Source organism: Lepidochelys olivacea (genome assembly GCF_965140295.1).
Source record: "Lepidochelys olivacea isolate rLepOli2 genome assembly, chromosome: 5".
NCBI classification, from domain to species: domain Eukaryota; kingdom Metazoa; phylum Chordata; order Testudines; family Cheloniidae; genus Lepidochelys; species Lepidochelys olivacea.
Genome location: NC_140415.1, coordinates 45,494,846 through 45,512,448, shown reverse-complemented (window position 1 = coordinate 45,512,448; position 17,603 = coordinate 45,494,846). Strand labels below are relative to the sequence as shown.

The 17,603-nt window shown below is 45.6% G+C and overlaps 1 protein-coding gene across 1 annotated transcript; it reads left to right on the top strand.

Moving 5' to 3' along the window:
- The first annotated feature begins 12,495 nt into the window (after positions 1-12,495).
- On the top strand, positions 12,496-15,551 carry LOC311521108 (uncharacterized protein). Its single transcript, XM_084629241.1, has 2 exons — positions 12,496-14,161; positions 15,021-15,551. The coding sequence occupies exons 1-2, from the start codon at positions 13,966-13,968 to the stop codon at positions 15,443-15,445; spliced, it is 621 nt and encodes a 206-aa protein (XP_084485367.1). The 5' UTR covers positions 12,496-13,965; the 3' UTR covers positions 15,446-15,551.
- Positions 15,552-17,603: the final 2,052 nt, after the last annotated feature.

Below are 17,603 nucleotides of genomic sequence, written 5' to 3'. Positions count from 1 at the left end.
CACCAACTTATCCTTGTAAAACATGGTGACAGTTGAATGAGTCACTACAGCCTCATTAAGTGCATTCTGCAAACAATCACTACCACCAGGAAAACAGCACTTCACAAATGACACCTGAGTTTCCATGGAATGAGTAGTCCAAAAGAAGCTTTTCATCACGTTAGTCACAATCATATTACTAGACTACAACTCAGAGTACCTTTTTAGTAGAGAATTTCAGGTACTACTTTGAGCACCACATACACCTGGCAATAAGAGTCTGCAGAGAAACTGGTCTCCCTTCAGCATGTTTTTCAATAGGTTGAAATAGCTGCTGTACAAGGATTTTGTCTTTAAGACAGCTTCAGACAGATGAAGAAAGTATCCAAACAGTTTTTATGCAGATTACTTAAAAGCCTACATTTAGATATATTTGCACCACACTGCAAACTTTCTCATCTTAAGTCCTGCTGAAAGGCTTTCTCCAGAAACCAGGACATAAGAACTTAGAAACAACATGGGCCATATCTTTGGCTACAGTTAAAGTGTACACAGCACAAGTTAGGTGCATGTGCTGTGGTGGCTTAAAGCAACTTTTATATTCTCTTGATCCATTTATAGGCTGTGTACAAGGTCCTTTTCCTGGTTGAAGTCAGAACTGTCTCAGAGGCACTTTGATTTAGAAAAGCTGCAAACTGGCCAGGGGACCGAAAAACACAGTCAGTTTGGTATGACATAAGGGAATCCTGGCAGCAACTACTCTACCAAGAGCTCCTCCCTGGGCTTTTTATGTTGTCCTTAGGGCCAATTTGGACTGGCAGTACTATGAAGCAAACATAGCAGAGAATCTTTGACCATGCCCCTGGAACTCTACCTGCTCAGGAGTCATACTGACTCAGAAAAATTCTTGGTGTTGGGTAAAGCAAGCCACAGCTTCATACAACTTGTCATTGCCAATTCCAACAAGGTTGAAATCTACATATGGGTCAAACGTATCCGAGTCCCTTTTGAATCTTGGGGAGCTGACAGATTGGAGTGACATCTTTGCATCCCAGCCAGTAACGACTAATGATGGAGTATGCACTCCAAGGCATGACTCGTAGTTATCAGTCAAAGAAATAATCCAGCAGCGTTCACCACACATTCTTGCAGGATTGGGTGCTGCAGTTGGATCTGTGTGACCAAACTTTTGTGCCTGTGCAGAGCCCCATTGACTTCAGTGAGAATCTGCACAGGCAAAGTGTCTGCCAGCATGACTCAGTCTATAAAATCGGGTCTTAGTGGCAGGGACTGCCTTTTCTTATATGCATGGAAAGCATCAAAGACAATGTGGGTGCTACTGCAAAACAAATAATAAGAGAAGCTTTCTCTATATCCATGGCAAACACACAGTGAAGTTAGATTAAAAACATAAATACTCTTGCTAGAAGGTTGCAACATAACACTACTTTATTTATTAGAATTCAGAATAACACACAAGAACCCCAAAATAGAAATGAAAAAGTAGGCTGCTCCCTAAAAAACAGAGAGGTACAACTCATCCCACTTTACTTTAGGCTGGATGGCTGCAGACTGATTACATGCTTCCTACAAAGCCTTGAGTCTGCAAACATGACCAAGAAACACCCTCCCCCTCTCCTCCACCCCGAATTAAAGTGAGAGATCACAACTGTAACAGTGGTTTGAGCATTGGCCTACTAAACCCAGGGTTGTGAGTTCAATCCTTGAGGGGGCCATTTGGGATCTGAGGCAAAAATTCAGGATTGGTCCAACTGTAACACAGTTTTCAATAAACCACAATCTGTGCATGTGAAAGGTCAAGGAAGAAGAGCCTAGAGTTCAAACAAAGGAGGAAGCTGCAAACAGGAAAGACTTTAAACGTTGGGAGGCCAAAGCCTCAATGGAAATGTGTTGACTCATATGTATATGGGACCAAAGCTTCTGGCATTAATGATGCATCTCTCAGTGACTCAAAGTCAGGGTGGGAGAATCACACCTCAAGCCCAAGTAGGACTCAGTGAAGAGTGAATTCTTGACAATCCAGCTGACCTTGAAGAGGGTCAGTACACCACTCACATATACTGAACAATAGCGCTTTGAGGAATCACCCAAGAACATATTGAACATACTGACTGTGTTCAGTACATTGGCTGAAAAACAAACCAGGGGACTGGAATTTAAATACATTCTCCTCTTAAAAACAATACATACAACTAGGCTGCTAAATCCTAAATAGGCATCTAAATAAGTAGCCTGGTTTTCTAAAGGGCTCAGCAACCACAGGTTGCTACTGAAGTGAATGTGAGCTGCTGAGTGCGCTGCACATTTGAAAATCAGGCCACTTATGCAGGTGCTCAAATATCATTTTAAGTATCTAATCTTGGCCAGATTTTAATAGACACTAACCATAACAGGGAAGCCAGAAAACAATGCAAAGGACCTTTGAAGAGCAGGAACAATGAGGAGGATGTTGAGTCCCTGTGGGAATTCTGTCATCGACTGCTCCGAAAGGACCCAACCATGGTATGAAAAGGTGACCTGTGGACCTGGCAGTTGGTTTGTGCATGACACACGGCTACCAAAACCTTAAAAATATCAACAAAAAAACACCATTCAGAGCTTTGAGAGTTCTTGACTGGTCTCATACTGGAAGCTCAGATCCAGGAGAGGGAATCCAATGTCTTTGGTATCTACCGAATAATGCTTGCCTTGCAGAGTGTTGCGAAGTTCTTAGAGATTCTCAGATGCCATGGTATGTGCTATAACAGTGAATATATTCATTACAAATTATTGTTGTTAAAAGTCCATCCTGATCAAGATTAATCTAGAAATTTTGGACAACATAGCAATGTCATTTAGGCATGTGACTCCTCCACCCCTCAAGATTTCTATGATAGCAAAACCCCTATGGCAAACATATAAAACTATAAAAGTGGCATAAAAGTGCTTTTGCTTGTATAGCTTATTTTGCTCACTGAGCTGCCAAACTCACTTATTTTGCTCACTTACCCTACACTAGGAGGGGTTTGGTGGTATAGTGATACTTGGATCGCTATACTGGCGAAACTTGTAAGTGTGGACTAGGCATAAATGACTAGTCCATGATTATTTGCAAAACCCAAATTTGTTTTCATTTTATGCAACTAGATATACTTATTATGATCCATACCAGAGTTTCTCAAATGCGGCCACTGTGGCCACATGCGACCACCAGAGGGTTTCCCTGCGGCCACAACAGCTTCCTGAGTGTTGATGGCGGGGGAGGGAGGCAAAGCATCCCTTCAGGTGTCAACACCCAGCTCTGGCTGCAGGGTTTCAGGCGCTCACCCGCAGCTCTGGCCATGCGGCTCTGGCCTTTGGCTATGGGGTTTCATTTCAGGGTCCAGCCCCTGCCCACGTGGCGGCAGGCTCCAATCCCCATCTCTGGCCATGCTGCGCCAGCCCCGGGCCCCGAACCCATTGGCAGCTGCTGGCCCCAGGCACCAACCCTCACCTGCGTGCTCCAACCCCGAGTCCTGGCTGCTGACCCCAGGCACCGACCTGTAGTCCCAGCCACACGGCACCAGCTCCAGGTGCCAATCCCAAACCCCTGGCATGCAGCAGCAGGTACTGGCCATGGATGCCGATCCCCAGCCCCGGGTGCGCAGCAGCAGGCGCTGATCCATGGTCCTGGGTGTGCGCCGATCCCCAGCCCTGGGTGTGCGGCAATGGGTGCTGGCTTTGGCCTCATGGCAGGGGGCACTGACCCCCCAGATCCAGGCACACAGGCCCAGGCTTCAGCACCCAGCTCTGGGCTCTGGCTGCATGGCGGGAGGCAGTGGCCCTGGGCTCCCAACTTCTTGCCCCAGCCACGCAGCTCCTGCTCTGATTGTGGGCACTGACCCCTGGCCGCACAGCAGGGCCACTGACCCCTGGGCGCCAACTCTTGGCTCCAGCTGCACAGCTGTGGGGCTCACCACCCACCCTCCTCTCTCTTGGCCCCACATCCGTGTACCCCTCCCCATCGCCCCTGGACCTCACCGCTTTCCTGGCCCCCCATCTCCCCTTCATCGCCCTGAGGCCCCACTGCCTCCCCCGGCGCACATCCAACCCACCATGTCCCCCACTGCTTCCACCTCCATTCCCCTGCCCCACCACACGTCCAGGGCTTCATACTGATATTAACAAACATGCAAGTATCACTTTTCACAGTCTTCCAGATAGCTACTAAGTGTCCTGTGAAAAGTGGTTGATATTAACAAACCTACAAATATTACTTTTCACAGTAATATTTTTACTATTGAGTCTGCAAAAAAAACCCTACATAAATAAATGACAATGATGTGGATGAGTATATGTGCTATTTAATTGTTTTTCCTAAAGTTAATCAAGTATTTTAGGGAAAAGTGTCAGTTCAGCCACCACCAAGTGTTGGTAGCCACACTTTGAGGGCACCAAAAAATTTGTTGTGAGAACTAGGGTTGCCAGGTGTCTGGTTTTCGACTGGAATGCTCTGTCAAAAAGGGACCCTGGCGGCTCCGGTCAGCATGACTGACCGGGCTGTTAAAAGTCTGGTCAGCAGTGCAGCGGAGCTCTGTGCAGCTCCTGGAAGCAGTGGCATGTCCCCACTACGGCTCCTACGCATAGGGGCAGCCAGGGAGCTCCGCATGCTGCCCCTGCCCCAAGCGCCAGCTCTGCAGCTCCCATTGGCCAGGAACTCTGGCCAATGGGAGCTGTGGGGGTTGCGGCTTGCAGACAAGCCTCATGGCAGGGGGCTCATGAGGCTCATGAGGCGGGGCAGCGTGCAGAGCCACCTGGCCACACCTCTGTGTAGGAGCTGGAGGTAGGACATGCTGCTGCTCCCGGCAGGTGCCTCAGGTAAGCGCCACCTGGAGCCTGCATCCCTCACCCCTCCCATGCTCCAAGCCTCTGCCCCAGCCCTGATCCTCCTCCCATCCTCCGAACCTCTCGATCCCAGCCCAGAGCTCCCTCCTCTCCTGTACCCCAAACCCCTCATCCACAGCCCCATCCCGGAATCTGCACCCCCCAGTCAGAGCCCTCACACCCCCTGCACCCAAATCCCTCAGCCCCAGCCTGGAGCCCCCTCCTTAACTCCAAATCCCTCATCCTCAGCCCCACACCAGAGCCTGCACCCCCAGCCGGAGCCCTCATCCCCCTGCCCTCCAACCTCCTGCCCCAGCCCAGTGAAAATGAGCGAGTTAGTGAGGGTCAGGAAAGCGAGTGACAGCGGGGTGGGGGGGGGGGAATGGAGTGAATGGGGGCAGGGCCTCAGAGAAGGGACAGGGCAGGGCGGGGCCTTGGAGGAGGGGCAGGGCAAGTGTGTTCGGTTTTGTGCACGTAGATGGCAATCCTAGAGAGAACCCCGATCCAAACTGTCCAGTTTACTTTCATTTACCTGTGCAGTAATTAGTGCATTTCTAAAATATTAAAAAGCATTTCTTCAGAATTATCACTTGTGTATAACTTCCTGAAAGTCCACCCAAACAGATCACATGATTTCCACACAAACTGTTTTTTCCAATAAATTGAATACCATTATTCTTTTCATCCACAAGGTTTTTTAAAACATATCCAACACTGCCACCTTGAGTTTTTATATGGTTACAAAAGGGAAGAAAATGAATTTCAAACTGCTTTTCATGTTTGCATATGCAGGCAGAGAGACTAATGTTTTTTAATTGAAGAGGTTTCATTTGAAAACAGAATCACTTATGTATTTTTACTGTGCAAGGAAGCATTTTCTTTAAAAGACCTATCATAGGTAACTAAGTCCCAAACCATGAAGCCTTTGGTTGTTACTTTCTCCTTACTTTGCCTGCCTCAGAAAAACCACATGGTCAAGTCAGCACTTCTCAAAAAAAATAAAAAAAAATACCAAGACCTAATATGTCAATCAGACTCACTACAAAAATAGATTTTAATTATAAAGACGAGGACAATGGGGAAAACATGAAGTGAAAGATCTTTTAACAATAGGTAACTGGGTAACAAACTCTATTTACATAAATAAACAAAACAAAAACTACAATAAAATAACATTATTTAGGTTGCAAATGCAAGTACTTGGAAGTCAGTAGATGCAAGATTTAGGGGTTGCCCAAACAACCTCATTTTGTTCCCTTGTGAGTTCAGCCTGTGCACTGAGTCCTGTGGAAAAAATAATATGTGATCATACAATTAAACACTGTACCATACTGCATACACACAATGGGACAGAATTAAGGTGATGAGGTAAGAATGCAGTGATGTATGTTTTCTGTGGAGAGTCCTGAAACTGGAATTTCTCCCTAATCCCCTGGCTGCCCCTGGAACTACAGAGTGAATCAGGACCATTTTCTTTAAAGCTTCTTCTGTCTTTCTTAATGACTTTATGTATGTTAGGCTTCTAGTCTCAGACACACTATTATTGTTCTACCCTATTACTATTATTGTACTACATCTAAATATTTAGTATGACTGGTTCTGCTGGTTCCAGGGATATATGTGTTTGGAGTTATTCTCTAAACTGACTATGCTGTTGTCTGGGGGGATTGTACTGGGAGGTTTGTAATAATTGTACAGGCGGTGAATGAGAGGTATGTGTTCTGGTGAGAGGGTAGGTGTGTTTGGGTCTATTGTGTGTGCTGATTGTAGAGTGTGGATGGTTGTGTTGATTTGTGTCTAAGGGGATTGTGCTGGGACATCTGTGTTGATTTGTGTAGATGGCAGCTGGGCCCACAGGTGTGGCAGTTGGGCCAAGTAATCTACCATCTGTGCAGTGTTCTTCATATAACTAACGAACCTATTGCATTCAAATTAGCTGTACAGCGAGGGTGGTGATTGGGTGAGTTATCTGATATTACAATGGTCCAGGACTCTCTGCATGGCATAGATACATGCCTTGCTGTAGCTGTACACTGGATGGGTGTACTTTGTAAATCAAAATGGCTGAGAGCTTAAAAATTGGATGGTAACAAACTATGGAACCCAGTGATGATTCAACATGGTGATAGTCTGAACAAAAAAGCCCTCAACCATGCTTGCAGCTGTTTCCATTGCTTCACATTAACTCTAAAGACATAACAGGCTTCAGAGAGACACACATACAGAGTGACATTTCTGGAATATTATTATGTAGATTAATATTCAGATTGTTGACTGGAGAGACAATTAACTTTTGCTTGTTTGAGATGAATGGATTTGATCCATTCCCTTTGCATTGTTATGGCAGCACAGACGGGACAGAAAGGTAACTTAAAGAGTCAGCTAAGGATACTCCTTATATAAAGGAATCTCCATGTGGCACAAAACTGGCACAGCTGGCTCTATATTACCTGTTCCTCCCCATCTCTTGGCATAGGTGGTATTCCAAGAGTGTAAGAGTGTGGCCAGAACACCTTGCACTCCAATCATCTTGGGCTAGCAGAATGGCCCCTAGTAGGCTGTTACCAGCTCATGAAATTTAGAGCAGCCCTGAGGCAATGCTGAAAGGTTGTATCAGGAAGATGGTCACTGCTCTTTATAGGGAAAGAGAAGGCAGGTATGTGTCATAATGCCCAACACACCACTCCTTGGGTCCTGTGCGGAAAACAGGTTGGCCAGACAAGGATCTGGCCCATGTTTTTTTCACCTTCATGAATGAATCAAACAGAAAACCTCAGCTGTAGGGCAAAACTGATTAATTATTTTAATCTTGCAAATAAAAGTAAAAAATCATGGGTCTGATCCTCTGCTGTCTTGCATCTTATATAGTTATTTATTACTTAGTAAAGTGAATGTAAAATGCACATAAATCAGAATTCTCCACTCCTGTATGCCACGTCAGTCTACTTTTCACTGGTGTAAAAGACTATACAGATACAAGGCAGTGGAGAATCAGGATATATAGGTATAGCTAAATTAACTATAGCAGGAACATTAAGAACAGGGTACATTGGTGTTCCCTATTATGTACTTGTGTATGCATTCATTGTTCAGTTTAATAATCTATCTAGAACAATATCTGGTTTAATAAAATGACTCGTTAACAATCAATTATTTATTTAAAGCTTCAAGAAATGTGTGGGTAACTTCCTATTCCATTACACTTCTGGTTAGCTGCAGGTTAATAAATCATAGCTTTTCTTATTCTTGTCTCCTAATATCCTGGCTTCATTCCCAAATGTAATACCAAGCTGTGTGTTTGGGAGCTGATAAATTTACTCAGGTACTCTATCTTACCACACCTCTGGCCATTCAGGGGAGCTTTACACACACATCTCTTGAAAGATACTTCCAATTTATTTTTTACTTGTTTATAGAGTGTATACACATCAATGCTACTATAGAAATAGTAAAAACAATGTACATTTACTATGGAGTCTTCCTACAATGGCATATTTGTTATAAGCTTCTGTGAGCTAATGCACAAAATTCATTAAAACAATTAAGTCTGTCAGTCACAATTCAACATTTTCTTACTTATGAAAGTTGCAAATAATATTTTCTTCGTGAAAACCTGCTGCCCTTCAGTGGTTTCTGGAAGAAACAGCAGAATATTATCTATCAGCAAAATAATAACAATGCTCAACTCAGAGGCCCGGGCCAGTGGTCTTTTTTTAATAGATACATCAATTCTCAAATTATTTATTATGTCAAGGAACAAGCTCACAAGCATAGAGAACCAACAGTGTTATTAAATTAATTTGGTTATGTACTGTGCTTGGCACATACACCCCACAACTGGTGTCTGTCATCCCCTATTTTTGAGTGATGTTGAATTTAGGGCCAGATTGTGGTTTTAAGTTATGTCCTGTCTTGGAAATGGTGTGGGTGGGAGTGCACAGAAGAAATACAGGGCCTGATTTTTAGCAATGAGCAGCACTGATAACAACAGCTGAAGTCATTGAGAGCTGCAGGTATTCAGCACTTCTAAGAATCAGGCCATCTGACTCAGAATTCTTCCTAGAGCTTCTAGGATTCCATTCATGTCTGTGGACTGGCATGGAGGGAGGCAAGGTCATTAACTCACTTTACCTCACCCTTTTTTAGACAGGGAACAAAGCCAGTGCTCCACACCTGCATGGCACCCAGCCTCTGCACAGGGGGGTGAGAGATGAAGGAACACTTCTTACACTCTCCCCTCCACCTTGTAGAGTTACATAAGAATGGGCACAAGCAAGCCATTAGAATGAATTCTCCTGAGGAGAAGAACCATTTATCTGTAAAGCACCATGCACAATTTTGGTGATGTATAAATACATAAAATAATACTATTAATAAATAATAATTATACAGTATAATGCCATAAATATTATATACAGTATAATTAATACATCCCAAGGCCAGGAGGGGCCATTGTTGACCATCTAGTCTGACTTCCTGTATAGCACAGGCCACAGAAATCCCCCAAAATAATTCCTAGAACGGATCTGTTAGAAAAACATCCAATATTGATTAAAACAGTGTCAGTGATGGAGAATTCACCATGACCATTGGTCAATTGTTCCAATGGTTTATTACTCTCACCATTAAAATTCTACGCTTTATTTCCAGTCTGAATTTGTCTAGCTTCAACTTCCAGCCACGAGATCATGTTATACCTTTCTCTGCTAGATTGACAACCCCATTATTAAATATTTGTTCCCCATGTAGGTACTTCCAGACTGTGATCAAGTCATCCCTTAAACTTTTCTTTGTTAAGCTAAATAGATTGCGCTCCTGAGTCTATCGCTATAAGGCATGTTTTCTAATCCTTTAGAATCATAGAATATCAGGGTTGGAAGGGACCTCAGGAGGTCATCTAGTCCAACACCCTGCTCAAAGCAGGACTAATCATCCCAGCCAGGGCTTTGTCAAGCCTGACCTTAAAAACTTCTAAAGAAGAAGATTCCACCACCTCCCTAGGTAACACATTCCAGTGTTTCACCACCCAACTCGTAAAAAAGTTTTTCCTAATATCCAACCTAAACCTCCCCCACTGCAACTTGAGACCATTACTCCTTGTTCTATCATCAGCTACCACTGAGAACAGTCTAGATCCATCCTCTTTGGAACCCCCTTTCAGGTAGTTGAAAGCAGCTATCAAATCCCTCCTCATTCTTCTCTTCTGCAGACTAAACAATCTGGTTCCCTCAGCCTCTCCTCATAAGTCATGTGTTCCAGTCTCCTAATCATTTTTGTTGCCCTCCGCTGGACGTTTTCCAATTTTTCCACATCCTTCTTGTAGTGTGGGGCCCAAAACTGGAGACAGTACTCCAGATGAGGCCTCACCAATGTCGAATAGAGGGGAACAATCACGTCCCTCGATCTGCTGGCAATGCCCCTACTTATACATCCCAAAATGGCCTTCTTGGCAACAAGGGCACACTGTTGACTCATATGCAGCTTCTCGTCCACTGTAACCCCTAGGTCCTTTTCTGCAGAACTGCTGCCGAGCCATTTGGTCCCTAGTCTGTAGCGGTGCGTGGGATTCTTCTGTCCTAAGTGCAGGACTTTGCACTTGTCCTTGTTGAACCTCATCAGATTTCTTTTGGCCCAATCCTCGAATTTGTCTAGGTCCCTCTGTATCCTATCCCTACCCTCCAGTGTATCTACCTCTCCTCCCAGTTTAGGTCATCTGCAAACTTGATGAGGGTGCAATCCACACCATCCTCCAGATCATTTATGAAGATATTGAACAAAACTGGCCCAAGGACCGACCCTTGGGGCACTCCACTTGATATGGCTGCCAACTAGACATGGAGCCAGTAATCACTACCCATTGAGCCCGACAATCTAGCCAACTTTCTATCCACCTTATAGTCCATTCATCCAGCCCATACTTCTTTAACTTGCTGGCAAGAATACTGTGGGAGACCGTGTCAAAATGTTTGCTAAAGTCAAGGAACAACATGTCCACTGCTTTCCCCTCATCCACAGAGCCAGTTATTTCATCATAGAAGGCAATTAAATTAGTCAGGCATGACTTGCCCTTGGTAAATCCATGCTGACTGTTCCTGATCACTTTCCTCTCCTCTAAGTGCTTCAGAATTGATTCCTTGAGGACCTGCTCCATGATTTTTCCAGGGACTGAGGTGAGGCTGACTGGCCTATAGTTCCCAGGATCCTCCTCCTTCCCTTTTTTAAAGATGGGCACTACATTAGCTTTTTTCCAGTCGTCCGGGACTTCCTCCGATCGCCATGAGTTTTCAAAGATAATGGCCAATGGCTCTGCAATCACATCTGCCAACTCCTTTGGCACTCTCGGATGCAGTGCATCCGGCCCCATGGACCTGTGCTCGTCCAGCTTTTCTAAATAGTCCCGAACCACTTCTTTCTCCACAGTGGGCTGGTCACCTCCTCCCCATGCTGGGAGCTGACCTTGTTCGTGAAGACAGAGGCAAAAAAAAGCATTGAGTACATTAGCTTTTTCCACATCCTCTGTCACTAGGTTGCCTCCCTCATTCAGTAAGGGGCCCAACTTTCCTTGACTTTCTTCTTGTTGCTAACATATCTGAAGAAACCCTTCTTGTTACTCTTAACATCTCTTGCTAGCTGCAACTCCAGGTGTGATATGGCCTTCCTGATTTCACTCCTGCATGCCCGAGCAATATTTTTATACTCTTCCCTGGTCATTTGTCCAATCTTCCACTTTTTGTAAGCTTCTTTTTTGTGTTTAAGATCAGCAAGGATTTCGCTGTTAAGCCAAGCTGGTCGCCTGCCATATTTACTATTCTTTCTACACATTGGGATGGTTTGTCCCTGTAACCTCAATAAGGATTCTTTAAAATACAGCCAGCTCTCCTGGACTCCTTTCCCCCTCATGTTATTCCCTGAGGGAGTCAAAGTCTGCTTTTCTGAAGTCCAGGGTCCGTATTCTGCTACTCTCCTTTCTTCCCTGTGTCAGGATCCTGAACTCGACCATCTCATGGTCACTGCCTCCCAGGTTCCCATCCACTTTTGCATCCCCTACTAATTAATCATTCTTGCGGCTCTTCTCTGAACTCTCTACAAGTTATCAACATCTTTCTGGAATTGTGGACACCAGAACAATGCAATATTCCAGGAGCAATGTTAGGATATAGATATTCAGGCCTGTCTGCAAAGGCCTGTACTTTAAGAATTTAGGTGTATTCTTATCACTTGGCTAGTTATAGAGGTATAAAAGAAAGAATCAAAATCACTGTCTGCCAGTGTAAGGTCCTTCTCTTACTGTGACAGTCTGAGGCCCTGTTCTTAGGCTAAGGCCTTTGGCTAAGCAACAGAAGCAGCCATAAGCTGGGAAACAACCGGTCACATCCTCACATTCCAAACTAGTCATATTGAAATAAGGTGCTATTGGGCTGTTAGGAATACAATCCTGTCCTGACAGTGTCTATCACCTCCAGAGAAAGGGAAGTGCCTAGAAAATATAAAAGGAAACTTAGTTTGATAGCATCCTGTCTGGCAAGAACTCACTTACCAGTAGCTGGGATGTGAAATCCTCACTTCTGTATTGTTTTGTCATTATAGTTCCCACTTTGCTATTGTTTGTCTGTATAATCTCTGTCTGGTTCTGTGATTGTTTCTGTCTGCTGTATAATTAATTTTGCTGGGTGTAAACTAAGGTGGTGGGATATAATTGGTTACATAATCATGTTACAATATGTTAGAATTGGTTAGTTAAATTTCAGGAAAGTGAATGGTTAAGGTATAGCTAAGCAGAACTCAAATTTTACTATATAGTCTGCAGTCAATCAGGAAGTGGGGGTGTGTGTGTGTAGGGGGAAAATGGGAACAGAGAATGGCAGTAAGGAAATTGGAATCATGTTTTGCTAAAGGGGAAAATGGGAACAGGGAATGGGAGTAAGGAAATTGGAATCATGTTTGGCTAAGGGCAGGAATGGGAACAGGGACACAGGTGTAAGGCTCTGTGGTGTCAGAGCTGGGAAGGAGGATACTAAGGAAGGAAACTAGAATCATGCTTGCTGGAAGTTCACCCCAATAAACATCGAATTGTTTGCACCTTTGGACTTTGGGTATTGTTGCTCTCTGTTCATGCGAGAAGGACCAGGGAAGTAAGTGGGTGAAGGAATAAGCCCCCTAACAAGCAATTTCACCAGTGCCAAATATAGAGGTAAAATAATCTCTACTCCTCATTCCCCTGTTTAACCATCCCAGGATCACATTAGCTCTTTTGGCCACAATGGGAGCTCATGTTCAACTTATTATCCAGCACAACCCCCAAATCTTTTTCAGAGTCTCTGCTTCTCAAGATGGATTCTCCCATCGCATAAGTATAGCCTAGAGTCTTTGTTCAGTAGGCTCCATTACAGCAAGATCCTGGGGAGAGAAACTCCTATCTTTCTCAGCCCTGGTCTACACTACAGGGTTAAGTCGAATTTAGCCGCATTAGGTCGATTTTATAATGAATGCATCTACACAAGCAACCCCGTTCCATCGACCTAAAGGGCTCTTAAAATTGATTTCTGTACTCCTCCCTGGTGAGGGGAGTAGCGCTAAAATTGACCTTGCTGGGTTGAATTTGGGGTAGTGCAGACGCAATTTGATGTTATTGGCCTCCGGAAGCTATCCCAGAGTGCTCCAATGTGAGCGCTCTGGACGGCACTTTCATCTCCGATGCACTAGCCAGGTACACAGGAAAAGCCCTGGGAACTTTTGAATTTCATTTCCTGTTTGGTCAGCGTGGCGAGCTCAGCAGCACAGGTGACCATGCAGTCCACCCAGAATTGCAAAAGATCTCCAGCATGGAGCGAACGGGAGACACTGGATCTGATGGCTGTATGGGGAGAAGAATCTGTGCAGGCAGAACTCTGACCAAAAAGAAGAAATGCTAATATATATGCCAAAATTGCACAGGGCATTATGGACAGAGGTTACAACAGGGACACATAGCAGTGCTGCGTGAAAGTCAAGGAGCTCAGGCAAGCCTACCAAAAGACAAAGGAGGCAAACAGTTGCTCTGGGTCAGAGCCCCACACATGCTGCTTCTGTGATCAGCTGCATGGCATTCAAGGGGGGGACCCTACCACTACCCCACCACTGTCCATGGATACCTGCAAGGGGAGAGTCTCACGCAACTGGGAGGAGGATTTTGTGGATGAGGAAGAGGAGGAGGAGGAGAATGCGCAGCAGGCAAGTGGTGAATCCGTGCTCCCCAGCAGTCAGGACCTCTTCATCACCCTGGAGCCAATACCCTCCCAAGGTGGGATTCCCGACCCTGAAGGCGGAGAAGGCACCTCTGGTGAGTGCACATTTGTAACTACAGTACAAGGTTTAAAAGCAATAGTGTTAAATGTTTGATTTGCCCTGAAGACTTGGGATGCATTTGCAGCAGTACAGCTACTGGAAAAGTCTGTTAACGTGTCTGGGGATGGAGTGGGGATCCTCCAGGGGCATCTCCATGAAGCTCTCCTGGAGGTCCTCTGAAAGCCTTTGCAGAAGGTTTCTGGGGAGGGCTGCCTTATTTCGTCCTCCATGGTAGGACACTTTACAACACCAAGCCAGTAGCAAGTAGTCTGGAATCATTGCAGCACGAAGTCCTGGGTCCTGGGTTTTGGTCGCATTCAAGCAACATTCGGTCTTTATCTTTCTGTGTTAGCCTCAGGAGAGCGATATCAGTCATGGTCACCTGGTTGAAATAGGGGAATTTTTGTAAGGGAACAGTAAAAGGACCCGGTTCATGCTGGGCTGTTTGCGCTTGGCTAAAAGGGATCATCCCATAGCCATGCGGTGGGGTGGGGGGGAGGTGTGTGCTGTACATCCACCTGAAAACTGCAGTCCCTCCTTTTAAATAGCAAACCCAACCGGCATTGCTTGCTAAGGGAAAGGAGGACGCTGCAGTTTGAAAACATTCCCACATGTTATGAAGGCATTAGAAGCCAAACCTGCATACCCTTTGGCTTACCATGGCTGCCTGGAAACCGAATTCTGTTGCCCAGCTGTGTGTGATGTGTCACCATACCGGCAGGTGCTCGATATAAAAGGCAAAATGCGACCTTGTACCTAAAGCACATGTGCTGTCTGCTGTGAATTGCTTGATTCCTTTTCTTCTCAGAAATGTATCATCTTAAATTTTACTCTCCCTTTTTATCCCCCTGCAGGTGCAAATATTTCTATCCTCCCTCTATCATCTCTGTCCCTGAGGTTATCGCAGATTAGAAGGCGAAAAAAATGCACTCGTGATGACATGTTTTCTGAGCTCATGCAGTCCTCCTGCACTGATAGGGCACAGCTGAATGCATGGAGGCATTCAGTGGTAGAGTCCAGGAAAGCATTACATGAGCGCGATGAGAAGAGGCACGGGGGAACAAAAGGACATGCTCAGGCATCTGGTGGAGCTGCAGGAAAGCCAACAAGAGCACAGACCGCTGCTACATCCAGTGTACAACCGCCTGCCCTCCTCCCCAAGTTCCATATCCTCCTCACGCAGATGCCCAAGAACGCGGGGAGCGAGGCTCCGGGCACCCAGCCACTCCACTCCAGAGGATGGCCCAAGCAACAGAAGGCTATCATTCAAACAGTTTGATTTGTAGTGTGGCTACAATACACAATGTACCCTTGTCCTTCCCTCCTCCCATCCTACCCCACTCGGGCTACCTTGTCAGTTATCTCCTTTTTAACAAAAATTAATAAAGAAAGAATGCATAGTTTCAAAACAATAGTGATTTTATTTCCTTTGCCAGATGTAATCGAAGTGGGAAGGGTGGTTGGCTTACAGGGAATTAAAATCAATGAAGGGGGTTGCATCAAGGAGAAACACAATTGTCACGAAACTGGTTTTCAAAGCCTCTCTGATGCGCATCATGCCTACCTGTGCTCTTCTAATCGCCGTGGTGTCTGGCTGTTCAAAATTGGCATCCAGGCAATTTGCCTCACCTCCCACCCCACCATAAATGTCTCCCCCTTACTCTCACATATATTATCAAACACACAGCAAGCAGTAATAACAATGGGAATATTGGTTGCGCTGAGGTCTAACCTAGTCAGCAAACAGCACCAGCGAGCTTTTAAACGTTCAAAGGCACATTCTATCACCATTCTGCACTTGTTCAGCCTGTAGTTGAACTGCTCCTTACTACTGTCCAGGCTGCCTGTGTACGGCTTCATGAAACCTTGGGAGCAAGGGGTAGGCTGGGTCTCCAAGGATAACTATGGGCATTTCAACATCCCCAACAGTAATTTTCTGGTCTGGGAAGTAAGTCCCTTCTTGCAGCTGCTCAAACAGCCCGGAGTTCCTAAATATGCGAGTGTCATGTACCTTTCCTGGCCATCCCACGTTGATGTCGGTGAAACGTCCCTTGTGATCCACCAGTGCTTGCAGCACCATTGAGAAGTACCCCTTGCGGTTTATAAACTGGTTGGCAAGGTGGTCCGATGCCAAGATAGGGAAATGTGTTCCGTCTATTGCCTCACCACAGTTAGGGAAACCCATTGCAGCAAAGCCATCCACTATGACCTGCACATTTTCCAGAGTCACTACCCTTGATAGCAGAATGTCAGTGATTGCATTGGCTACTTGAAATCACAGCAGTTCCCACAGTAGATTTGCCCTCTCCAAATTGATTCCCGACTGACCAGTAGCAGTCAGACACTGCAAGCTTCCACAGGGCTATTGCCACTCGCTTCTCAACTGTCAGGGCAGCTCTCATCTTGGTATTCCTGCGCTTCAGGGCAGTGGAAAGCAACTCACAGAGTTCCATGAAAGTGGCCTTACGCATGCGAAAGTTTCGCAGCTACTGGGAATCATCCCATACCTGCAAGACTATGCGGTCCCACCAGTCTGTGCTTGTTTGCCGGGCCCAGAATCGACATTCCACTGTATCAACCAGCCCCACTGCAGCCAAGAGGTCCCAACTGCCACATCTCATGCTTTCAGGAATGTCTGTGTCATGTCCTCCTCACAATCGTCCTTGTGCTGCCGTCTCTTAGCCAGGTTCTGCACATACTGCAGTATAATGCGCGAGGTGTTTACAATGCTCACAACAGCAGCGGTGAGCTGAGCGGCCTCCATGCTTACCGTGCTATGGCGTCTGCATGGGTAACCCAGGAAAAAAGGTGCAAAATGATTGGCTGCAGTTCCTTTCATAGAGGGAGGGAGGGAGGGGAGACTGACGACATGTACCCGAAACCACCCGTGACAATGTTTTTGTCCCATTAGGCATTGGGAGCTTAACCCAGAATTCCAATGGGCAGCAGAGACTGCGGGAACTGTGGGATAGCTTCCCACAGTGCACCGCTCCATGAGTCGATGCTAGCCATGATAGTGAGGATGCACTCCACCGACTGAATGCGCTTAGTGGGGACATACACAATCGACTGTATAAAATCGATCTCTAAAAATTGACCTAATTTCATACTGTAGACATACCCTTAGGCACTTACCTACACCTATTACCACAGTACTGAGTACCCCACAATCTTTTAATGTATTTATCCTCAAAACATCCCTATCAGGTAAGCAAGTACTATTATCCCTATTTTACAGGTGGTAATTTGTGCCAATTTTGAACAGATCCCCATCTGCTGGTGGGGGCAGGTTGGGTTGGTGGTGGTGGATCAATGGCTCCATGTCTAGTTGGCAGCCGGTATCAAGTGGAGTGCCCCAAGGGTCGGTCCTGGGGCCGGTTTTATTCAATATCTTCATAAATGATCTGGAGGATGGTGTGGATTGCACTCTCAGCAAA

Bases quoted from the DNA above. Each gene is read 5' to 3' on its own strand.
- LOC311521108 (XM_084629241.1), top strand. From the start codon at position 13,966: ATGGATACCTGCAAGGGGAGAGTCTCACGCAACTGGGAGGAGGATTTT. The intron at 14,162-15,020 runs GTGAGTGCACAT...ATCCCCCTGCAG, and splicing joins AGGCGGAGAAGGCACCTCTG to GTGCAAATATTTCTATCCTC.